This window comes from Kogia breviceps, chromosome 12 (assembly GCF_026419965.1).
Source record: "Kogia breviceps isolate mKogBre1 chromosome 12, mKogBre1 haplotype 1, whole genome shotgun sequence".
Taxonomy (NCBI): domain Eukaryota; kingdom Metazoa; phylum Chordata; class Mammalia; order Artiodactyla; family Physeteridae; genus Kogia; species Kogia breviceps.
Genome location: NC_081321.1, coordinates 99,577,876 through 99,602,146, shown reverse-complemented (window position 1 = coordinate 99,602,146; position 24,271 = coordinate 99,577,876). Strand labels below are relative to the sequence as shown.

The 24,271-nt window shown below is 49.4% G+C and overlaps 2 protein-coding genes across 8 annotated transcripts in view; one reads left to right on the top strand and one right to left on the bottom strand.

The window, feature by feature from the left end:
* Nucleotides 1-396: 396 nt before the first annotated feature.
* On the top strand, nt 397-5,072 carry CDPF1 (cysteine rich DPF motif domain containing 1). 4 transcript variants are annotated; one of them, XM_067010433.1, is made up of 4 exons: nt 397-452; nt 2,858-2,970; nt 4,027-4,138; nt 4,486-5,072. In XM_067010433.1, exons 2-4 carry the CDS (start codon nt 2,858-2,860, stop codon nt 4,630-4,632), a joined length of 372 nt encoding a protein of 123 aa, XP_066866534.1. In that variant the 5' UTR covers nt 397-452; the 3' UTR covers nt 4,633-5,072. The 4 variants fall into 4 exon arrangements, with proteins under 4 accessions (XP_066866534.1, XP_058937677.1, XP_066866533.1 ...); XM_059081694.2 differs by having other exon boundaries at nt 450-473; XM_067010432.1 differs by lacking the exon at nt 397-452 and adding an exon at nt 574-933 and having other exon boundaries at nt 4,027-4,142.
* Nucleotides 5,073-5,271: 199 nt separating this feature from the next.
* The window catches only part of PPARA (peroxisome proliferator activated receptor alpha), a 73,516-nt gene continuing 54,516 nt past the window's right edge, over nt 5,272-24,271 (bottom strand). For all 4 annotated transcript variants that reach the window (XM_059081682.2, XM_067010428.1, XM_067010429.1 and 1 more), the window contains 5 exons: nt 23,402-23,562; nt 21,683-21,821; nt 20,557-20,759; nt 15,360-15,807; nt 5,272-12,724 (listed from right to left, as the gene is read on the bottom strand). In XM_059081682.2, coding sequence (XP_058937665.1) covers nt 12,477-12,724; nt 15,360-15,807; nt 20,557-20,759; nt 21,683-21,821; nt 23,402-23,562 — 1,199 coding nt within the window. In that variant the 3' untranslated portion in view covers nt 5,272-12,476. The remainder of the gene's footprint in view (nt 12,725-15,359; nt 15,808-20,556; nt 20,760-21,682; nt 21,822-23,401; nt 23,563-24,271) is intronic.

Below are 24,271 nucleotides of genomic sequence, written 5' to 3'. Positions count from 1 at the left end.
TTGCCTTAGGGCACACAGTAACCACTGCCTGCGGCCCTGGCCCCAGGCCCCGGAGGCTTCCGTCCTAGTTGGGGGACGGGTAGCAGGAGAACTCAGACCAGGGCATTTCGGTCCGAAGCGCGCAGTGAGAGAAACCAAGTGGGGATGGAAATGCGGATGGGGCCGGATTATCTGTGGGCCGCGCACCGCCGGCACCGACTCTGTGGAGCCCGGTGGGAAACCCAGAAAGAAGCTGAGAGCCTTGGAGCAGCCAGGACGTCAGGCCACGTCGGCAACAGCTAGCCAGGGTCGGCCGAGCCGCTGCCAATCCCGAGAAATCGGGTACGGGAAGCCTCAGCGAAGCGGAGGGCGAGGCGGAAGTCAGCCCCGAGGCCCCGCCCCGCGCCTCGCCGCGCACGCGCCGTGGGCTCGGCCGCGAGGCGGCGGCGGCGGCGGCGGCGGCGGCGGCGGCGGCGGCGGCGGCGGCGGCGGCGGTGAGTGGTGCGGCTTGGCGGCTTGGCGGGGACGTGTGTGGCCGCGCCCGGGTCCCTCCCGGCACGTCTTGTGCATCCGGCCCGGCCTGGGCGCCTCCGCGGAGCCCTGCGGGGTTCTGAGCGCTGGAGGCCCGAGCGGTCTCCCGCGGCGCTGGGGGCGGGCCGCGGAGCCTGCGCCCCGGCTCATCCCCGGTCCCGCCCGGACTGCGTGGCGCCGCGGAGCCTTCCGAGGGCACGTCGGCTGATTCGACATAACTAAGGGAAAATCAATGAACTTGATGACAGGGCAGTAGAAATGACCCAAGCTGAAACAGACCCAAACAGAGAGGAAAGAGTAGAAAAAAAAAAACCCAGAGCAAAGGGTCCAAGAACCGCGGGACAGCATCAAAGTTTAACGTATTTGCGGTTGGAATCGCAGCGGGAGACAAGAAAGAATGGGGCAGAAGAAATAGTTGAAGCGGTAATGGTTAAGGATTTTCCAAAAGTAATGAAAGATACTAAACCACAGATCAAAATGCTTAAAGCAGCACAAACAGGATAAATAGGTTTAAAAGGGAAAAAAAAAAGTAGTTGTATAGTCAAACTGTCGAAAGCCAAAGGTGAACAGAAAATCTTCAGGGCAGCCAGAGGGCAATTCCATAGGTAGAGACGTTGGGGGAAACCCTCCAGGTGGCAGGAACAGCAGGAGCGAAGGCCCGGGGCGGGGGGGGGGGGGGGGGTGAGAAAGTGCAGGGAACATCTGAAGGACAGTGATGGAGCCACTTGAACTGCAGCCTGCTGTATGGAGGGGTGGGGGCTGGACGGCATAGTCATTGGGAGATAAGTCCCAAGTTAGAGGCCTTAAATGCCAAGGAAGGGAGTTTATTCTGTAGTTAGGTGGGGAGCCCCTTGGCTCTGAAGCACCACCCAGAGCCTTGAATTTTGTCATGCTTTTTTATGCATCTGTTGAAATGATGGTGTGGTTTTTCTTCCTTTATTCTGTTACTCTCATGAGTTGGCATTCACTGGTTTTCAAATGTTGAGCCAACATTGCCTCCTGGGTTGAATGCACTCTGTCGTGACACCCTAGGCTTCTTATGTATTATTGAATTCAGTTTACTAATATTTTGCTAAAGATATTTGCTTGTGAAGGATTTTACTCTGTAGTTTTCCTGTAGTAGCCTTGTGTGATGAATGGTATCAGGGTAATACTGGCAGTTTTGGTGTCCATGTAATATTGGCCTCAAAATCACTTGGGAAGTGTTCCTTTCTCTCTATTCTGAAACAGGTTCTGTAGGTTGGTATTACTTCTTCCTTAAATGCTTGACAATTTGCTGGTAAAGACATCTGGGCATGAAGTTTTGCTGGTGTTCTGTTTCTTTTTTTGTTGTTCTTTTTGTTTGTTTTTGTTCTATTTCACTTTAAAGGAAAATTTTAAGTTATAAATTCAGTTTTCTTAATAGATAAAGGGCTATTCAGGTTTTCTATTTTGAGTCACTTCTGATAAATGGTGTTTTTTCAAGAAATATGTCCATTTCATCTAAACTGTCAGATTTATTTGGTAAAAAAGGTCACTGCATTCCTTTATTATCCTTTTAATGTCTGTAGTCTTAGTGATGTCCCCTGTTTCATTCGTCATTGTGGTAATTTGTCTCTTCTTGCTGTTTTTCTTGATCAGTCTAATTAGAGCTTGTCAACTTTATTGACATTTTGAAATAACCAGCTTTGGTTTTATTGATTTTTTTTTCCTATTGTTTGTCCATTTTCTGTTTCTTTGATTTGTGTTATTTATTATTTTCTTCTTTCTGTTTATGTTGAGTTTAATTTGCTTCTTTTTTTTTAGCTTTTTCTAGCTTCTTAAGGTAGAAAGTTAGATGATTTATTTTAATCCCTCTTTTCCAATTTAAGCATTTAAAACAGTGAATGTCCCTGTAAACACTGCTTCAGCTGCATTCTATGTATTTTGATATTTTGTATTTTAGTTTTCATTTTGTTCAAAATATTTTCTAATTTCTCTTGTGATTTCTCTTGTGATTTCTTCTTTGAATTATGGTTTATTTGGAAGTATATCATTTAATTTCCAAATATTTGGAGACTTTCCATGTATCTCTTTGTTACTGATTTTAATTTAATTATTATGGGGTTGGAGAATGTACTCTATGATTTCAGGCTTTTAAAGTTTGAGGCTCGTTTTATGGCCCAGAATATAGTCTGTCTCGGTGAATAGCTCAAGTGCGCTTGAAAAGAACTTGTGACCTTGAGCAGGTCTCGTCACTCTGAACTTGAGGTGCCTTGTCTGTATGGTGCCTTTCTCACCTGTGGGTAAGAAGCAGGCAGTGGGGAGCTTTGAGATGTGGGTGTAGCTCTTGGTTCTGTAGGCGACGTGCTGTCTTTTGACCTTGCAGATGGCGTGTGAGGCGGAGCGCTGCCCCTTGGGTGTGTTTGAGTGCCAGCTCTGTGCCTTAGCGGCTCCATATAGCTACGTGGGGCAGCAGCCCCCCGGCACCCAGTCTGTCGTGTGAGTACCAGGGTCCCGGCACCCCAGGGAGCCCACCCAGAGCTGGCCGGCCTAAGTCTGACACGGGGCTTGGGTGTTGTGTCTGGGGCCGCCCGGCCCGGCTCTGGGCACTTCAGGTGTGACCCAAGAAGGCACAGGGCAAGGTTCGAGGGCCATCCGGCTCTCCTGGAACCTCCCAGGCGCCACCTCCCGTTCAGCCCAGAGTCCAGCACCTGCTCCAGCTGCGGGGTGGAAGCACCGTGGCTCAGGCTGAAACAGCTCAGCAGCTGGGAGCGCAGGGAGCCGCAGAGGCCACCGCGTCAGGGGCTGGGCCTCGTCCCTGGTCCCGCTGGTTCCTACGCAGACACCTTCTCAGCGGGAAGCTGCCTGCCTTGCGGCTCTTGTACTGCTGGGAGCGAGCCCTGAGGACCGGCTTCCTGGGCACTGCCCGTGGACGGCCCGGAGTAGAGCCAGTGGGCCCCGGGGCTTGATTCTTGACCTTCAACTTGTCCTCCATCCGAGGCCACTTTGTGGGGATCTGACCAGTACGTCGCGTGCCGCAAGCGGCAGGGGCCCGGCTTCTTTCCTCGGGCCCTGAGGAACCTGGGGCGTTGCCTCGGATCCTGTTGGTCTCCTTTCTGATGTGCGCTGTGAGGCCAGAACCGTAGCCAGCATAAGCGCCCTCTTCTCCCTGTGTGGAAGCAGGCAGTTTGGGAGCGGGTGTCATCCCGGAGGTGAGGGGAGGGCTTGCAGAGCTCGCGTGGGGGCCTTGTGCCCGCCCGCCGCCCTGCTGAGTCCGGCTGGGGTCCGGGGGCCGAGGTGCAACAGCCCTTCTCTGGGCCGAGGAGGAGTGGGTCTTTCCCTGCGGTTGACACGGAGCCCGGAGCAGGTCCCATTTCATCCCAGCCTGGCGCCCCTGCTTGCCTCTCTGCCACTACTTGGTGGCACTGGGGGCCACCCCTCCCCGCGATGAGCACGCGCGGTGAGCAGGCCCCGGGGAGCTCCGTGCAGCCGGCTACCTTTGGTCAGCAGAGGTTTGGGCTGTTCTGCCCACTGGCCCCACTTCCTGTCCTGCAGCCTCCTGGAGGAGAGCTACGTCATGAGGGACCCCTTCACCCCCGACAAGGACAGATTCCTGATCCTCGGCTCGAGATGCAGCGTATGCGGCCGGCTGGTGTGCGTGGGCCCGGTGGGTAAGCTGCATGCGGCTGGGGCCGGCTTCCCCCCGTCCCTGTAGCTGGGGCCTCACGTGCGTGACTGTGAGAGAGGGGACTCGTGAGCCTTTCCCAGGGCCGGTGTGAGCGGCAGCCTTGCCTGGCCTTGCTGGTCCTGGGAGCCGTCACGGTCACGCAGCTGGCCTGCTGCATGGTGGGTGGGTCCCTGCAGCCAGCAGAGGGGTAGGCGACAGGCAGGCTGGGGTCGGTTAGAGGGTCTCATTGGGGGCTGAGGAAGAGAGAGAGATTCTTGGAGGCTCTGGGAGATGCTGCAGTGCGTTTCCCGTGGTACTCAGGCTCCTCCGTCCCCCTCTTCTTTCAGGAATGCAGTTTATTCTACTCCAAGAGATTTTGCCTCCCCTGTGTCTGGGAGAACATTGATGCTTTCCCTCAGGAGATTCAGCAAGACTTGGAGAAGAGGAGAGTCCCATCCAAGAGGCCTGCCAGCCAGCCTGGTTCTCGAACATGAGTCCAGCCGGGTACCAGGTCCGCAGCAGCGCGCAGCACGGGGCTCCTGGCCAGCAGGCCTCTGTGGCCTGGCTCCGAGGTGGGGCCGAGCTGGGAGCCGCCGTGACCGGCCTTGTTTCAGGGCCATCGGGGGCCGTGTCTGCAGCCAGGGGGAACTGGGGTCCGCCGGCAGCAGCAACAGGGCCAGGAGCCACGCAGAGAGGGTGCCCAAAAGGCAGGCCCCAGACCCCGGCGCCCCGAAGACCGCAGCACCCCCGCCCTCACGGCCCCCGCCGTAGCCGTTGGCGAGACACTGACTGTGGGCTCGCCGTGTGCCTGCCTGTTCTCAGGGGGCGGGGACTGCTCCGTCCGATTCTGTAGTTGCCGCGGGACCGGTGCACGCTGCCTGGAGGGTGTTAGAAACATGTTTGATGAGAGTATGAATAAAGAGCTTCTACTGACCGATGTTTGTGCTGGGCTTTGTCTTCCGGGGCCACGTTGTCCCAGGTCCGCTCTGTCTCTGGACTCTCCAGGTCGAGAGCACGTCAGCTCCGGGGCTGGGGCACCGTTCCGGGCTAAGGGCGGAGCCTACAGCTGGGGATTGGTTTTTTTCAGACCAAACAAACAGTTCATCTCATAGCATCACAGGAAACTCGCCAGGTAATTTTTAAAAATAGTTTATTTTTTTAAACCATTAAGGCAAAACTGTACCCTGAAATCAACTCTTTACATTCATCAGTCTTACAGTAGGACATTCCAAACATATAAGTTCCCGTAAATTCAGGATAGAAATCAATATATACGATCGGTTCAATCTCCTAAAGGGAAAATGAGTAAGACCCAAAATTAAAAAAAAAAAAATTAAAGTTATTTTATAGCCATTTTCTAATTGCCTGGAACCACGGCCAGTAAAGTGCCGAGGACGATTCCATTTGCTCTCCTCTGTGCGCCCCGGCTTCCTGCGGCCCTGGGTTCCCCAGCGGCCACACCCAGAGGGTCCGAGCCGGAGAGAGGGCGGCAGAGCCTGCTCAGAAAAGATCTGCTTTGGAATTGCTCCTGTTTAGTATAAAACACAAAGGGTCTGTCAGCCCCTAAATACTTCGAGAGTATAAGGCACCCAAGAACAGTAACGATCAACACACACCAAGGAATCAAGCTCAGTCCTGGCTTTGGGAACCTGCACCACCCGCCATGTGTCTGGCGAAGGCTGCCCCCTGGGTTTGGGTGTGACGGCCCCGTGGGTCCCGGGGGCGGTACAGATACACATCAGGAAGAAATCTGCCAAGGTATGGAAAATATCGTATGGGAGACTCACGGGCTCTGTGGCTTCTGCTTTACACTCCGGGTTGGGCTCTGGAGGCTGCAGAGACCTAGCCGTTGCCAATCAATCACTGCCACCAGCATCTTTCAAATTGCAGAGGTCTTTGGTAACAACCCACAGGTAGTAATTCCCTGAAGAACAGACGGCTGCTTACTACACAGGAATAGTTCATGGTCTCCAGCGGGATCCTGCTGTGTGAAATCGGTGACTTCTGACCTGGGTCGGAGGCAGCCTTGCTGGGAGAAATGATAAAAGACTCATTCGTGCTTCTTGCACGCGACGCATGAGGAAGGGAACAGGTTTACGGGGAAATGAATTCCCCATGGCTCAGGAGACAAGGAAAGCTCTGACGTGAGTGTGTGCGCGCGTGCGTGCAGTTGTATTTCAGTTGTGATATTTCGGCTTCCTGTGTGTTTCCAACAAGTCCGAGAGCCAGGCTAGTGAGAGTATACGTCAATTAACACTGATTGCAGAAGAATCCCAACGTTTGCTATTAGATGCATGATTGTGAGTAAAATATTTACATTAGGATTTTTTTAAAAAAAACCTCAAATCACAGTATTTAAGATATAGCTATTAACATAGTTCTTTTTTACCATACAGTGTAGAAAAAATAGTGATACTCGAACCCGAATACTGTAATTTTACTGAAAACCGCACTGAGTGGTATCCATCTCGTGTGAGGTACATTTTTTTAGGCCTGAAAAAAGGACCAGACCGCCTGTGCCTTTAAAAAGAAAAGACATTTGCCCAAAGTGAATGATTTGACCTTGAAAAGATGAGCCACTCACTTGTGTTCAGGGCCTGGAGACTCAGCGGCCCCCAGCCCTTGTCAGGGGAGCCAGGGCTCATCGTGGGGAGCTTGTCTGCGCTCCGGCTGGCAGGCCGCTGTAATGTTCATCACTTAATGAATTTTAGATGCTGAGGGTGACAGCGGGGGGGGGGGGGGGGGGGGCAAGAGAGGAGGAGGCTGGTGTATTTATTACCTTCTCTGGGGAAAAACATGGAAGCTTTTCACATTCCACCCAAACTAGCAAACACATTTTAAATGAAAAATACCTGACCCAGGTCTTAATTTGCTATTTGTGTTGTAAAAAATTGATATTCGATTTTTTTCATAGAATGCATTTAACAGCCGCGGGGCCTGAAGTCCTTGATGTTTACCGGTTGCTACAGTCGAGATGTGACCTTGACGTGGATGCAGCGTGGTCTTGTTCTGTGTGGCAGAGGATTCCAGAAGGATGTGACTGCATGTGTTCCCCCTGGACCACGGGACATGGCTCCCCTTTCTCAGGGGGGTGGAAGTAAACGGTTACACTCCTCTCGTCTCAAACTGAAATTCTGAGAAGCAGATGGTCTGTCCAGAGCCCCCCCTCTAGATCTGAGGAGTCCGGGTGCCTCAAGCCGGGAAAGGGCGTCTGGAAATGAGCCCCGGGCGGCGGCTTCTCACTCTCTGCCCTAATAAGCAGCCATACCCACAGCAGCCCACTCTGCTGAGTTTAAGGACCTGCCGCGTTCCACAAACACAGCCTCATGCAAAGCATTACGTAATTCTTTAAATGAAAGCGTGAAGACGCGTTGTCTTATTCTTTTCCTTGCAAAACTTCCACTGTCACATTTTAGTTTGTCCTGTAGTTTCCACGGAAGGAGAACACGGGCCTCCTGTATTCTGAGTTAGAACAAATCTACTGCCTTTGTTCTCACTCCCGTGCGTTTCCCGGGCTGAGGGTCAACGACCGTTTTCCTGAATTGTATTAAAATGGCACCTAAAAATAGATACAAATCTCAGCAAAAACTTTTAGACCTCAACCTTTGGAGCGTAACCCTAGATCTTTCTGGGCAGAAGGTCCCTAGAGGAGAACACGCCACCGGAAAAGTCCTTGCACTGAGCAGGAGGAAAGCGCCCAGTTAGCGGGGGTGGGGACGCTGTCAGCGTTCCTTGTCACGCTCCTCGCCGCCTCTCCGCCGCAGCCAAGCTGCCCGCGGAGCCTTCCTGCTGTGCGGCCTGCAAGTCACGGCTGTCAGGAAGGCAAGAGTCCCCTTAGCTGACAGCTCCACGCAAAGACTTGGTTGGTAAGAATCCATAATCCCGGGCGAGCCCCGCAGATCAGCTTGGACCAAGACTTAAGAGAAGCTGGGCCGCTTACAAAACGAGAAGAATAAATGCAGTCTTGTCTTTGCAACCGTCCAGTGCCCGCACCAGCAACGCCGTGGGAACAGTGAGTGTGGCGAAAATCCTCCCTGGACACTTTTTAATAATCACGGAGCCCCCCGCTGGTGGCATCGGTCTTCGTTTGCGACGTCTGTGGACGGTACAATTTCCTTGCATCTTCTCCTGAATCGACACCACTGTTGTGAACCTAAGAACACGTGACCCCTGCGGGAACACGTGCAGCCCGGGCACGGGGCTGACCCACAGGGAGCGCCTCGCCGCACCCTTGCCCGTCTTAAATGCGGGGGCGGGAAGTGCGGGAAGCCGCCCCCCCCCCGGGCTAACCCTGCACTGCCGGGCGGCAACGTGCATCGCCTGCGAGCACCTACCCGGCACGGTCTTCCTCGTGCGATCTGCGCTTTGAAAGGCCACACGGGTGGAAGAGGCACTTGAAGGTGGCTGGTTTTCCCCGGTCCCTGAAAGCCCCCAGAAAAGACCAGGCCGGGGATCAAGTTGGTCTTAGCTGGGAGCGCCCGGACTCCCCGGTTGAAACAATGGACTCATAAACAGGACTTTTAAAGACATTCCAGAGACGGGTGTGGTCATTGGGTCAAGACAAAAACAAAAAACAAAATACCCTCCATCGTGCATCAGGCCGGCCACCGGGTGTCAGACGTGCCCGGCGTCACAGTGGCTTGAAAAGGAGGCAGGCACAGAGGGGCACAGGCGGGGCTGGGGCGCGGCGCGGCCTCGTGAAGCCACGGTGTGACTAAGGCTCGCACGGAGGCATCTCCACCCGCGTCTGCCAGGATTGCCCCATCAACAGGCTTGTGCACGGCCAGCAGGCGTAGCTCAAGAGGAGGTGGCCCTGGGTGAGCAGGTCACCCGGGCCCTCGGCAGTGAAAGGGTGCAGTCCTGACCACTGGAGCAGCAGGGAATTCCCAAGGCTCCCTTTAAACAATAAAACTCCTTTAAAAAGCCACATAACCTTCCACTTCTCAGCGTGCACACAGCAAAGGTGAGCACCCCGCCTCTGAGCCCTAACAGTCGATGGTCTGACTAGAGCGGCACCAGAAGGCCCAGCGTTACGTGGACCTTCATTTTAACAGTATCTCTTGATGGCTCTGTTGAGGTAGCTGTCATGCTGTAGGTTTGGGAAAACAGTAGTTGCTCAATTAATAGTACTTATCACCATATGTCAAACAAAGGATCTTACGTGGGCCTTGAGCTTCTGCTCAGATCTTAGGCTGCTGCCCTTTGCTGGAACGTCCACGGTCCTCAAGGTCGTCTGTTTCCTTAGAGTTTCATGTGGCCCAGGGTAGGAAATGCATCGGTACCGTGGAAAGGTGCCTTCTGTGCCCTTGAAGTAGAAGGAAGGACTCCCTTTAACGGGGACAGCTCTCACGGACAGACGTTCTGGAATTCTGGAATCCCTTCCCCTCAGTTCACATTCACTGTTTACCCCTGTGCATATATCCTCTTTGGGAAGATGCCTGAAACGCCTCTCACCGGCGAGCTGTAGAAAGGTCACAGGGAAACCGGAGGCCAGGCAGGCAGCGGGAAGGGCTCTGGCGCTCTGGCAGTAGTCAAAAGGCTCCTCGGACGGCTGGGGCGCCCCGTTTCTGACAATACTGGACGTCAGGGCGGCGGCGGCCTGCATGGGCGGCCCCCAGGCTTCTCACAGGGTGGCAGGGGCAGAAGGCAGGGCGTGGGACCCCCAACTGGAAATGCCCAGGAGGCAGAGAGGAGGGGCATTGGCAGGACGGCAGCAGGGTGTCCTGGAGGAGCCCCCTGGCTCCCCCCTTCCCAGACAAAGGCTGCCTGGTAATCTGTGGTCTCTGAGGAGTCTGGCACTTTCTGTGATGACAAGTCGAGGAAAGGAAGAACCAGGTTTAAACAGCGGCTTGAAGAGCGGGTCGAGGTGGGGAAAGGGGGTCCTGCCGTTTCCTGCATCCAGCATCCCGGGCTGCCAGCTCCACGCTTGTGGTTTGAAGCTTCTGGAACCTGCTTCCATTGGACCTCATGCTGACGTCCACTGAAACCTAGCAGGCAAGAAGTGTGCTCTTTAAATAGCTACTATTCGAAAAACTACCGTACACTGAACTGGTGCATAATTCGTCTCTGTCTGACTCTCGGTGCTTGGAGAAGAGTCTTTGATTAGGTGACCGCAAATATTCTGCGTGGCGGTTAGTGACTCTGTTATTTCACATGAATTTCTTCCTGTTAACAAGTGCACGAGGTCAAGTGGCTTCCAAGCTGAGGTCCTCTGTGGCTTCGCCAGGGGCATCGCTGGCGGTCTAGCTGGGCCCCAAGAGGACCAGACGCTCAGTGACGCCGCTGATGCAGAAGCTGGGCCCGCCGGCAGCTTGTTCCTGTGGCACGCGTGAGCTAGGAGCTCTTTCACACAGGCTGTACGAGAAGCTAAACAGAACAGACAACCCTTCCAAAAGCCTGAGCCTCAAGGCTCACTTTCCGACGCTGTGTCCATTTGAATACGTCTGTCCCAAGACCCCAGAGCAAGAGGCCACATACACCTGGCACCAGGATCCTGCCCCGAGACCTTGGACAAGCCACAGGCCTCCAGGCTCATCAACCCAGGGAGCTCGCATTTTAGGAAAGGACGGGGACACGGATGCACCCTGTGACTCAAAGCTTAACTCCTTCTGACTTAGGGCGACACCCCGACCGGTGTCATTCGGAAGCGGAAATGCTTTGATTCGCTTCCAGCAGACCCTTTGACTGGATCTTTAAAAAAAATAAAGATAAAACACACCACTGAACGTGTAATGTGTGAAAGGACGTCCTAATTGTAAGTTTGGCTTTTTTCTAGTTGAAGTCTCACAGTTTTATTTACAACAATGCTGATCTTGGGAACTTTATCAAATTCAATCCTAGCCATTCTTTAACGGCAAATAATAATGACCTTATAGAACCGTATTTCCTAAAGATAGAGGGGGAGGGGCACCAAGGGCACAACCGGGTCGTAAGTGCTGCCGCCCAAGAGGCATCGAGGAGCCGAATGGCAGGATCAGCCCAGTCTGGCTCAGGGGAGGCACTGCTGAAAGTTCTCTGATGGGACCGTGGATCTACCGTGGTGGACAGAAAAATAGTATTTCCAGGTCCGTGTGCTCTAGACGAAAACCATAATCCATACCGCCTTCATAACTGGACCAAGGTTGAAAAGTTGATCTTTAAGGCTGAAACAGATATTGCAGATAATGGCGAAACTACCTTACATATGTAGCTGGAAAAGGAAACGACTCTCAAAATCTTTGTAAAAGCCACCAGCCTGTTGTGCATCCTGAGATGAGTAAAACCGCCATTTCATATCCACTCCACACACCGCCGCCCCGGCCTGCCCCGTTCATTCTCCAGATGAGACCGCTGCCCCCAGGCCACACTATAAAGTCACCTGCGCCTCATCTTCTCCACTCCAGGGAGCAGCTACCACCAGCAAGAGTTATAAAAATTAAGCCACATGTTTAAAAAAGCAACACAGAAAAAGACCAAGGAGCTGCCTTGACAGAGGGGGCCCAGAGCAAGATTTACAAATAACTTGTCACTTTGCCCCTGGAGACGTGACCATGGCCCCCAAACAGCCTGAGTCAGTTGGTTCAGATTTGACAGGAAATGGAGGTGAGAGGAATGGGAAGCTGACATGCTTCAGAGTCTGTCTTGTTCCTGTTGACCACAGACGCTAGCTTTAAACAGGCGGAGGATAGAGTCCAGAGGGCCCGTGAGCCGTGGCTTTCCGGGATCTTCTACACAAACCTGGGAACAGGCTTTTTCACATGTTAGTTACACCACGAAAGCAGCGAACTGAAACAAAACAATCGCTGCATTTTGATAGCTTATCGAATCATTCTTTGACATTCTAAATCCTACGATTCAAAACCGGCATGTTGTCTTTCTTCAAATTCAGGAAACTTTTAAAATACCTAACCTTTGGAGACATCTAGGTTTACAGGATTATAAAAATTAAAAAGTGCTGATTAGTTTTCAAAATTATAAAGGAGCACAGCAGTCAAAAGGTGGTGCAAAGGGAAGTCAGGCCACGTATTCTGAGGTTAAGTCACCAGTAAATTCCTAATGTGACAAAGAAATCTGCATTGATTCACATCGGGTGCATTAAATCAGACCACTGAACACCATTCTGCTTAATTTTCCAAGTCCTGGCTAACAGCTGTTTATCACCAGCATTTCTTGAAGCAGTGGTTAAAAAAAGAAAGAAACATGGAACAGGAGTCCGGTTACCTAGAGCTCCTACTTTCCTTTGTCCCAGGTTCAAATGGTGACATTTGTGCAAAGTTGCGTTGCTCCCATCTCTCACTTGTAGTGCTGTCGCCTTTAAAAACGCTTGAAAAGTTTCTTTTTTGTGCGCATTTCCGAGAAATCAGTACATATCCCTGTAAATTTCCTGCAGCAGCGGGTGCAGGGCGGCGTCGGACTCTGTCTTCTTGATCACCTGCACCAGTTGCGCATGCTCCGTGACCAGCTGCCGCAGATCTGCCATCTTTTGCAGGAGTTTGGGGAAGAGAAAGATGTCGTCGGGATGGTTGCTCTGTAAGTGAAGTTTGAGCACGTGCACGATACCCTCCTGCATTTTTTCAATGTGTCCCACATTTAGAAGGCCGGGCCGATCTATCCTCAAAAGAAAGGAGAGATGTTTGAGTGCAAGTTACCAGCATGTTAATACCTAATAACTGTTTTTCAGTTTGAGAAACTTTTTTTTTTTTTTTTGGCGACGCCACTCAGCACGTGGGATCTTCGTGGATCAAACCTGCGTCCCCAGCGCGGAGTCCCTAATCGCTAGACTGCCAGGGAATTCCCGAGAAACCAAACATTCTGACGGGACACGGCCTTTTGTTTACCAAAAGCTCAGCTGCCTTTAGATGCTGTCAACTTACCTAGAAGATAGAACTAGATCGTTCCCAAGTCGCTGGGCCTGATAGGGGCAGACAGGACAAATAATCATTCCTAAATATTTCTACGACCTTAAGATGACTAGCTACCTTACCGGGTGGCCGCTTCATTTAGGATTTATCTGATTACCACCTGTCAGGGCAAAACCTGTACGTAGAGGAGTAACTATACATACAAACTGCTTTTGCATAATATGGAAAAGGAAATTCTTCTTCCTGTGTCTTCTTAGGTGCTCGGTTTCAACACTATGTAAGGAGTGTGGTTATGTTTGACTTCGGTTTTGCGGTATAAAGCACGTGACAGGTACCTTCCAATATAAATCAGTTGAAAAGAAGGCGGAGCCAGAAGTGAATCGGAGGAGGATAACAGGCGGATGCTGAGGTGACCCAGAGAGGGGAGGCCTGAGGCTTTGGTGCCGGAAGGGTGCTGTGGACTCCAGGTGACCTCCCGGGGTGCCTCACACACAGACACCAGACTTCCTGCCCTTGGTCCAGAAAATCAGCCCCCACCATCCATATTCAATAGGCAGTGCTCTCTTTAGAGTCCCACGTATTACTAGGATTTTCAGAAGTGTTGCTCATGGTGTGGATTTTTCATTGCTTTTTTGTTTTTTTTTTGGTTATAAAATAATTACTAAGTTTTTAAAGAGAGAGATTTAAAAAAATAGTAAGTGAACCCCCCTCATAATTTTAACCCCATCATACAGATTTCATGTATATCTCACCAGACATTTTTCTGATCTATGATTAAAATTTCCTTTCTAAAACCGTCATACTACTTATAAATAGCTGTGCTGTGCTCCCCCCACGACACGACATCTTGAGCACGCAAAGGGCGGTGATAGATTTACATTCTGTGCTTTTTGCCAGGACACAGGACTTCCTCCGTCTGTGCCCAGCTGGGTGGTCGGGACGGACCTCGTGGAGCTGGGCCACCCTCACCCAGCTCCACATCCAGAGGCCGGGCAACTGTGGCCGGCCTCGATTCTGCGAGCGAGGGACTCGCGGGGGACAGTACAGCTTCAGGCAGCTTGAGGAGGCAGTGGCCCCTCCGGTCTTCCCTAAGGCTGGGCAGGGTCAGCCGAGTTTACAGTAGAGGGCTGACCTTCTTAGACCCAGGACAGGGCTATTTAAAGGAACGTGACACCGACCGAGCCAAAAACCTGGGGACTGCAGGGCCAGCCCCCCCGTACAGAGGCCTAGATTCTCCTTCACTGGGATCCATTGCCTCTGGCGAAGCACACTTTGCAGTCACTGACAGTTAGCTACTGATATTTTTCATTTTGAAATAGCATAAATATACCAATAGAGACAGCAACTGTACTAACATCTGTATGACTTTATACAGTACTGTCTGTAATATGGATATAATATGATAATAACATAATGATAACACTGTCGTCCCTTGGTATCTGTGGGGGATTGGTTGCAGGACCCCTCGAGCTGCCAAAACCCACGGATGCTCAAGTCCCATATATAAAATGGCATATAACCTACGCACATTCTCCCATACACTTTAAATGATCTCTAGATTACTTGTAATACCTAACACAATGTAAATGCTATGTAAATGGTTGCTGGTGTGTGGTAAATTCAAGTTTCGTTTTTGGAATTTTCTGGAAATGTTTTTTTCTGAATGTTTTCAATCCGCAGTTGGTTGAATCTGCAAATGCAGAACCTACAGATATGCAGGGCCGACTGTATATGATGATATTATACACCATACATTATAATATTATTACAATTATATCTGATAGATAATAGATATTAGATATAATAGGTATAATTACATTATAATTATTGATACCTAATCTTCCATTATATTCTAAATAAATGTATATTCATGTAATTACAGACAGAACATTTATACTTTACAAATGTGTTTATAAATAATAACATGAAGTTTGGGATTAACATATACACACTGCTATATATAAAACAGATAATCAACATGGACCTACTGTAGAGCACAGGGAACTCTACTCAGTATTCTGTAAAAACCTAAATGGGAAAAGAATCTGAAAAAGAACAGATGCATGTAGATGTAGAGCTGAATCACTTTGCTCTACACCTGAAGCTAACACAACGTTATAGACCAACTCTACTCCAATATAAAATAAAAATTTAAAAAATTAAAAAATAAAAGCTCTGAAACAGGAAACAATAACACATGCCATAGTATGCTATGATACGGATACCATTCTCACTGAATTCTGGTTCGTGGCAATGTGGGGCCCGGACACCCTCCTCCCCTGCAGTGTTGGCTCACCCACTCACGCCGGATTTACCACCGCCAGACCCTCCAGGTAGGAGGCCGAGTGCCACAGCAGCAGCAGGTGAAATCAGCAACTTACCTCCACAGCAAATTATAGCAGCCACAAAGAGGGAAATATCACTGTCGTCCAGCTCCAGTGCATTAAACTTCATTGCAAAGTCGAACTTGGGCTCCATGATATCACAAAATGGTTTTCTTAGGCTTTTTAGGAATTCACGAGTTATAAAACCATTTCCGTATGCTACCAGCATGCCGTCTTTATTCATGACGGAAGACAGCATTGCAAATATGGCCTCGTAGACCCCGTATTTCAGCAAAGTGACTTGGTCGTTCAAGTCCAAGCCCGCAAAGCCCGGGATGGCCTTGGCGAACTCCGTGAGCTCCGTGACCGTCTCCACAGACGTGCACTGGCAGCAGTGGAAGATGCGGACCTCTGCCTCCTTGTTCTGGACGCCGTTGGCCACCAGCTTGGCCACGAGAGTCTTCTCGGCCGTACATAATGTCTCCATGTCGTGTATGACGAAAGGCTGAAAAGAAAAGCGCTGGAATCAGTCGGGTAATTGGCGACAAGCTGTCTTCTTAATGAGCAAGAAACTGATGAGTAGCTGCAGTATTCCAGCCGCCTGTCGAGAATCGAATTATGTACCAAACACAGTCCTCATCCTTAAACACCCTCAAAATTAGCTGGGGACAAGAAGACATTTAATAGAGGACAATATTCATCAGTAAGATAATAATCATCGTCGCCTAAAAGTGGGTGGGGATTTCATTGCTAAGGAAGTGAAGTTCTGGGAATTCCCTGGCGGTCCAGGGGTTGGGACTCCGTGCTTCCACTGTAGGGGGCACAGTTTAGATCCCTGGTTGGGGAACTAAGATCCCGTATGCCGTGCAGCATGGCCAAAAAAAAAGTGAAGTACTGATTTTGGCAATAAAGCTAACAAGAAAGAATATTAGCAAAGCACTTTAGGGCTTCCCTGGTGGCGCAGTGGTTGAGAGTCCGCCTGCCGATGCAGGGGACGCGGGTTTGTGCCCCGGTCCGCGAGGATCCCACGTGCTGCGGAGCGGCGGGACCCGTGAGCCGTGGCCGCCGAGCCTGCGCGTCCGGAGCCTGTGCTCCGCAACGGGAGAGGCCACAACAGTGAGAGGCCCGCGTACCCAAAAAAAAAAAAAAAAAAAAGCAATTTAAATATTTTATAATATCCTCTGAATTCCCCAATACTACTGCAATAGCCAGTAATTACAATAATTCTTAATTTTGCCATTTTATGAACTTCGGAGATAATCATCATTATCCAACACTGCCTGTTGAATGAATAAATTTGGCATGTAAATAAATACAAGTCAGAAAGTTGGCATCTGCGTGGAAGTAAACAAACAAGCGCTGTGGGGGATAAACCGGAAAGCCTGAAGGAGCCTCGTTTCCGGTGCAGGAGACCGAAACCTTCCCACCATTGCTCCACGTTCTGAGACAAATACCAAACCCCCATGGCAGCTCCCTCAACGCGGCCTTACCGTTTGCATCTAAACCCACCGTCCCCGCCATTTTATAAAGATCTAGCAGAGGTTAGAAGCGGTGGTTGGCCATGTTATTTGAAGCCAGCATGCTCGGAAGCGATGATGTATCTGGGGGGGCTTAGAAGAATGGGCACAGACACCGCTGCTGGCCAAAATTTATGCCCGCTCTGTGTGCGGGGCAGAGAAATGACAGTCTCTGAGGGTCTCTCTGATTTTTTTTTTTTTTCTTTCTTTTTTGCGGGGCAGTTCCTGTCTGGGGGCAGTTCTGCTTCACAGGAAGTTGGAGCTCGGATTTAAAGTATTAACGTTTATAGGATGGACCAGAAAAATGTTTTTATAAAGGATAGATGGCAGTACTCCCTCAATTTCAGAAAATATTATAAGGCCACCTTGACTTTATTCAAATCACTGGCTTTTCAAAAGTACATTCAGCAGAAATAAAGGTGTTAGGACTTGAGGATATGGGGAGGGGGAAGGGTAAGCTGTGACGATGTGAGAGAGTGGCAGGGACATATACACACTACCAAATGTAAATTAGATAGCTAGTGGGAAGCTACAGCATAGCACAGGGAGTTCACCTCTGTACTTAGTGACCACCTAGAGGGGTGGGATAGGGAGGGTGGGAGGGAGGGTGACAAAAGAGGGAAGAGTTATGGGAACATATGTATATGTATAACTGATTCACTTTGTTGTAAAGGAGAAACTAACCCACTATTGTAAAACAGTTATACTCAAATAAAGATGTAAAAAAAAAAAAAAAAAAAGTAAGAAAACACACACACACACACACAAAAAAGAAAGAAATAAAGGTGTTACATTAAAAAAAAAAAAAAAAGAATCCTGTTGTCAAAAAAAAAAAACCTCGAGAAACACTGAGTTAAATAAAGTTAGAGCCTACCAGAGTCTTTAACACGAGTGTACACCGTGGATCTTTAAGAATGGGATTAGCATAAACAGTGGTTCCCAGTGTTCGACTGCAGAACGCTTATTATTATTATTATACTGTTGTTGTTATTTGGTAGGACATCTCTCGGACTAGCACAGACGGGCCACACAATTTGCAGGGCCCAGTGCAAAATGACGACGTGGGGTCCCTTATTCGAAAGTGCTTATGAATTTCGAGACAGTGACAGAGCATTAAACGTCAGCACAAGGCCCTCTAAGCAGGGGCGTTGTAAAACTGGACCAACGCCCAGGACACTGGCCCTGGACTATTTTTATGTGGAACATTCTCTCGTAAACGGAGACTTCAATGGTAATAAATATTTCATTTCATTTTTATAAAGTTATCGCCTGGATTTTAAAAGGCAGGCCTCATTAACAGGCAAAATTAGAAATGATCTGAATTCAAAACAAGTGCTAACATTTAAAAAATCATGTTTATTACAGCCAAAGAGATATTATAGAGTAACACCCTTGAAAGTCTGCCAGACTTTATTGAGAAACATTCTTGATTAGACTATTTTAAAAATCTAGAAGCTTATATTTAACTTTGGAATATTCCTTTTATGCTCAAGCTTGAATATGAATATATCTGATGTTACGGGTGGTCATTTCAAATCAGTGAAGCACATTGTAAAGCTTTTAAACAACACAAGGCAGGAAGCCGCCCACTTTCCCCCCAAATCACTCCACGCCGGGACCAGAAGTCTCCCCTAAGTGATACATATTTCCCTCGCTCACACCTGACACTGTTCTATGTGTGTTAATGAGGTTATTGATCAGAATTCATCTCCAAAACACACTGAAACAGCATTTTCTATGAAAAGTTGGGCAGCACCATCTTTTCGGAGAAATTTAATTGTGACTTATTGGTAGAATTGCTTTGGATGAAATGATCTAATAAGCTCTTGGGTAGGTTTTACTACACACTTCTAGATATAGTATAAAATAGTATGTTTTTCTGTCTACTGACAAGTTACAGGTATAATATTTCAATACGACACAGCAGGCCAAACCCCATGGTGTGGTGTGAGGGGGCTGCCCTTCCAGGATGCCGCCCCTCCCGGCAGCTCTGTCTCTGAGCCAGCACAGATGGGGCAGAGACTGTGGCCCCAAGCTGCATGCTCCAAGCTCTGGGGCGCACTGGGCTGGGCGGGGAGGTAGGAGGAGGGCCGTGCTTCGACATATGAGGAAATGGGGTGGGAAGTGAACCCAGCTTGGAGCAAATAGTGCCGTCAAAGGCAGTGGCTGGCCCTGGACACTCCCTTTCGAACCGGTACCCGCGGTGCTCTGGTTTGGAGGTGGCCAGAAGCAAGCAATCGACTCTCAGCAGTACCCCGAATTCCCTTTTTCCTATCCAGTGAAGCCCCGTGCTGGACTATTGGTCTATCATTTATTTCCTTAAGACCAGAAGACAGACTCCTCTCCCAGAGGAACTGGGTGACGGTCCTCAACTGTCCAGATTTCAACTCTGGCTGCGGGTGATGGGTTCCTTCTTAGAGCGCGTGGAACTCAGTGGGGGTGTGTGAGAAGGATACTCCATGGAAATCAAGTTAATATTAAGTTAATATTAAACCAATATTAAATTGGTTCTGAGTAAAGATGACTTTTAAGTTTGCTTTGCATTCTGAAAACCCAAGGGAGATGTAGAAGAACTCAGCAAGATCTCAAAGGATTCCAAGAGATCAAAAATTGGGGTTGCTTTAATTTGGGGCTATATGAATCATTTCCAGGATAGAAATTCAAAGGTAAAAGATTACTTTGCTTTCACCCTTGTGATCTGGAAAGGGTTAGTTAGGGTGGAGTTTCTGCGAGCCTCTGGGGCCGCCCAGCATGCGTGTGGCTTTACCGACTTAACAAGAGTTTGCTTGAAGCCCCCTAAAGTACCTCAGCCTATTTAACTGGAGAATTCACCGAAGAATGAAACACTCCGTAAAAAAGAGGTTTGGTTTGTTCATGAAAGTAAGTAGCGTGTGAGATGCTTTATTTACCTGTGACTAAAAATTCCAGCCTGTAATTCCCAATAAAGATGGCTTCAAGCTACTCGTTAGTGCAAATCAAACCTGTTTCACCACTCTCATAGGAGGAGAAAGACAAAACGTCTTTATTCGCCAACCTTGGGCCATCCCCCTCTTTGAAGGTAGCTCTGAGATTAGGTCTGTAACGGAGACAAAGGCTTAGCTAACTGTGGGGTGGGGGGACAGGGTGGCATCAGGCAGGGGAGGCGAAGTGTAGGCGTCCACAAGGGGCAATCTTAGTTGCTAACGAGAAGGTCCAGAACCGTCCAAAAAGACAATAAAGTTTCTGTAAAGTTTCTGTAAACAAAGGACCCTTTCTAAGCCCCGAGATGTCATTTCCTTCTCATTGGAGAAAAAGAAGGTGGGCAGGGGGTAGGAAGGGGGAGGTCGGAGAGGAGAAGGTAGTTTTAGGGGAAAGGATGCGAGAGCACACTTTGAGTGCAAGTGAATAGTTCATTTTCTGGCATTAAAATTGGGATTAAAAAAATCACTTAAGAAGCAACCCTAGAATCTGGTAAACTACTAACCAGACTTTTTGAGTGCATTAATTACACAGTCATTATAAGAACTTGGTTGCTAGGAGCTTTGAGGTGGATCAAATGGGACAGGAGTTGCTGTTGGGCTACGTTTTACAGTCTCTGAAGGAAATGTTTCCATTGCATCGTCTCTCGTTTGCGTTGGGCATAAATATGATTTTCTCAACATTTAGGACATATTTCCTCAGTCCTCCTCCTCGACTCTAGCTGACGTGTTGGTAGCGGAGCGCTTCAGACTATAATAAACAGCAGCAAAGCCACCTACCGGATTGTTGCTGGCCTTTCCCGCGAGGATGACCCGGGCCTTGACCTTGTTCATGTTGAAGTTCTTCAGGTAGGCCTCGTAGATCCTCTTGGCGAGAGATTTGAGATCTGCGCTTTCGGAATTTTCTAGGTCATGTTCACATGTAAGGATTTCTGCTTTCAATTTTGCTTTTTCAGATCTTGGCATTCGTCCGAAACGAATTGCTGGGGGTCGGAGGGGAGAGACGGAATAACGGAAAACACAGAGAAATGAACAACACAGCGTGGAACGAGGGCTAACGGCTGGGCGAGAGGTTCCCACCACGGGTTAAACGATGAGCAAACTTTCGTGGGTAACTTAAAATCCACTTCTCAGCGCTACTCAGCTTTCCCCCTTGGAGAGATGAAAAGAAACCTCCAACTCCACATCTCCTGGACTTTTAAAAAAGCTTAAAATTAAAGGTAGCACCATGACTCACTTTATCAGTAGGATGGGCTTAAGGTCACTTCATGTCGTTAGGTGCATAATTGATCCTTTCGGTTAAGGAGAGGAGGGGGAGCCTTGGAAGGAGTTAACGTAATACCTTTTTCTTTTTCCAGAAGGCAGACATGCAACACTTATGAACACATTATTTTCAATTCACTTTCCTGCAGTAATTGGCAAGTACTAAAATAAGAGTGTGGGGCCGTCCCTGGCGGGCCAGCGGTTAGAACTCTGTGCTTCCACCGCAGGGGACCCAGGTTCAATCCCTGGTCGGGGAACTAAGATCCCGAAAGCCGAGCAGCACGGCCAAAAAAACAAAACAATAAGAGTAGGACTGAATATAATTAAATTCATAATGTGGTAAAATGGTTGAAATGGCACGTGCGTCATACATATGCTATGAACATTAAGACATCCCAGTGGTTTCCAATGGGTTTCAAAAGCTTATATCAAAGTTGTACCATTTGAAGTTTCTAACGGTATTTCCAAGGCTTCTACTGGATCTCTGTTATTTGAGGCTTATTTTTCTTAGGCTACCATGTTACAAAATGACCTGAGTATTAAATGCTGCAGCACGTTCGTTCAAAATACAGTCTGTTCCGACCCGATAAGGGGGGTAAAGTGAGGCATGGGTGGGGGAAATGCGATAGACAACCTTACCTACCATTATGGGACATCCCAACTGAAAGGCACTTGTGAAAACGACAATACTGGCACTTATTCCGATTCTTTTTCTGAATCTTGCAGCTACGGTCACATGTGTCATACGCCAGCTTTAGCCGAATGGTCCTCCGGAAGAAACCCTGCGGATGGACACACAGTTTATTAAAGAATATGGGCCACTGAGGAGTCAGTGTCGTTCCTTTATTCACGTTTCCTGTTGCTCGTTTCCTGTCTTTTTTTAAATGAACGAAATGTAGAGAAACAGTTCATCTAGAAAGTCTGATGTAATTGGGGCAAATTGAAAACTTGAAATTTCAGTACATGTAAAATGAAAAACAATACAATGAGGCAAAAGTCAAAGTAATTTCAACACGTCCTCACGTGGCCCAGGAAGGACACAGTTACCGTCTCCTGAAGAGTGGCTCTGCCTTGCTAAGACTTACACAAATGTGACTTTCTCTTCTCAGAGGACAGATCCATATTTGTGACTAAGAAGTTCTAAGAATTTTTGTAAGAGAATATTAACTCTCTAAAGGACAAAGATCATATAATAAAAGGAAGCCAGCTGGTTGTAAATAATTTTCCTGCTTTATAAAAGTATCTTATGGGCTTCCCTGGTGGCGCAGTGGTTGGGAGTCCGCCTGCCAATGCGGGGGACACGGGTTCGTGCCCTGGTCCGGGAGGATCCCGCGTGCCGCGGAGCGACTAAGCCCGTGAGCCATGGCCGCTGAGCCTGTGCGTCCGGAGCCTGTGCTCCGCAACGGGAGACGCCACAGCAGTGAGAGGCCCGCGTACCGCAAAAAAAAAAAAAAAAAAAAAAAAAAAAAGTATCTTAGGCGCTTCCCAGCGGTTAGGACTTAGCGTTTCCACTGCAGGGGGCATGGGTTCCATCCCCGGTGGGGGAACTAAGATCCCATGTGCTGCGTGGTGAGGCGTGACCAAAACAAAACCAAAAAACAAACAAACAAAAATATCTTAAACTTTACCTTAGTAAAGAACCAACTTTACTATTTAGCTCATACAAAAACAAAAGTAAACGAAGGTGACTAACCATGGCCCCGCAGAAAAGGCCACCTTGCAAGTCGTTTCTTCAAGGTATGAGGCTGGCAAATTGTGAAGGGTTTATATTTACACTGGGCTCTTTCCTCTTTGCTTTCCGCGCACCCTTCCATAGTTCTGCTGGAGGACACGGCCTGGCCCCCTGCACTGCGGGCCCTGCGTCGCCTATGCTTAGAGGTCTGGCTGAGCTGCGTGCTCGTGGCTTGGGCGGACAGGCCCCCGACATGCAGGAGGGGACTGCTGGGGGATCCGGAGCAGCTGGGGAGGACACAGCCGTGGGTCTGGTCGTAGCCCAGCATGTGCTGCAGGAGCCTGACATCTCTGACGGTCGTGAGAACCGCTGCCCTCCGTGACCTTCTGACGAGGGTGGAGAGAGAGAGTGGACAAAAGCTCTCTGACCTCGCATCCAAATGAAGGGAGCATCTTTAATGTGGTTTATTTTCTGTTAAGGAACACACTCTCTGCGTCACTTACAAAGAACAGCCCAGCAATATGCCATAGACTTTCCAAAGAGAGAAAGGAATGTGTTACGTGGGTCAGTTTCTGATCTACAACTTGAGCAGAACTTTCTTAGTAGTGACAAACATTTGTGTATAAAATAAAAGGAAACACACGTAGTCCCCGAAAGGCCACCTTTCTCCCCATCCAGGGTCCACCGTACCTTGCAGCCTTCACATGCGTGAACTCCGTAGTGGTAGCCCGAGGCTTTGTCCCCACAGATTCTACACTCGATGTTCAGTGCCACGCTGGACGATTCCTCGGCGCTGCCAGGAACCACAGGGTAAGAGATGGGCGAGGGGCTCGAGGCTGGTGAGAGGGTGTCTAGGAACACAAGGGGAAGACTTATGCGTATCCACAGCCCCGCCGTCCAATGTTGAAACCAGCTTTCTGAGGGTCTGAGTTCACGGGTGAGGCATTTAGTGGGGAGGCGTCAGCTGGTGGGCAGGGCTCCCATGCTGCCTCCACCCTGGCCTGGCCCTTGCACGCCCTCTGTGCTCCCACAGTGACCACATCGCCGGCGTCCCTGCAGCTCCCACCCAACGGGCTCCCCAACTGAGAAACAACTTTACTTTTTAATCCATGAAAAACAAAACAAAATGGACTAAACCATGGCCCTGCAGAAGAGGCCACTTTGCAAGTAGCCTTATTCACACACATGGTTACAGCAGCTTTATTCCTTTTTTTTTGGCGGGGCGTGGGGGGGGCGGTTATACTATTTTATTAACATTTAAATGTCACCAACAATGAGCTCAAGTATATGCTAGCCACATGCTCAGATTTGTTTAAAAAAATAAATTTATTTATTTATTTTTGGCTGCGTTGGGTCTTCGTTGCTGCACGCGGGCTTTCTCTAGTTGCGGCGAGCAGGGGCCACTGTTCGTTGCGGTGCGCGGGCTTCTCATTGCGGTGGCTTCTCTTGTTGCGGAGCGTGGGCTCTAGGCGCGCGGGCTTTGGTCGTTGCAGCACGTGGGCTCAGTAGTTGTGGCACACGGGCTTAGCTGCTCCTCCAACATGCTCAGATTTTTGACAC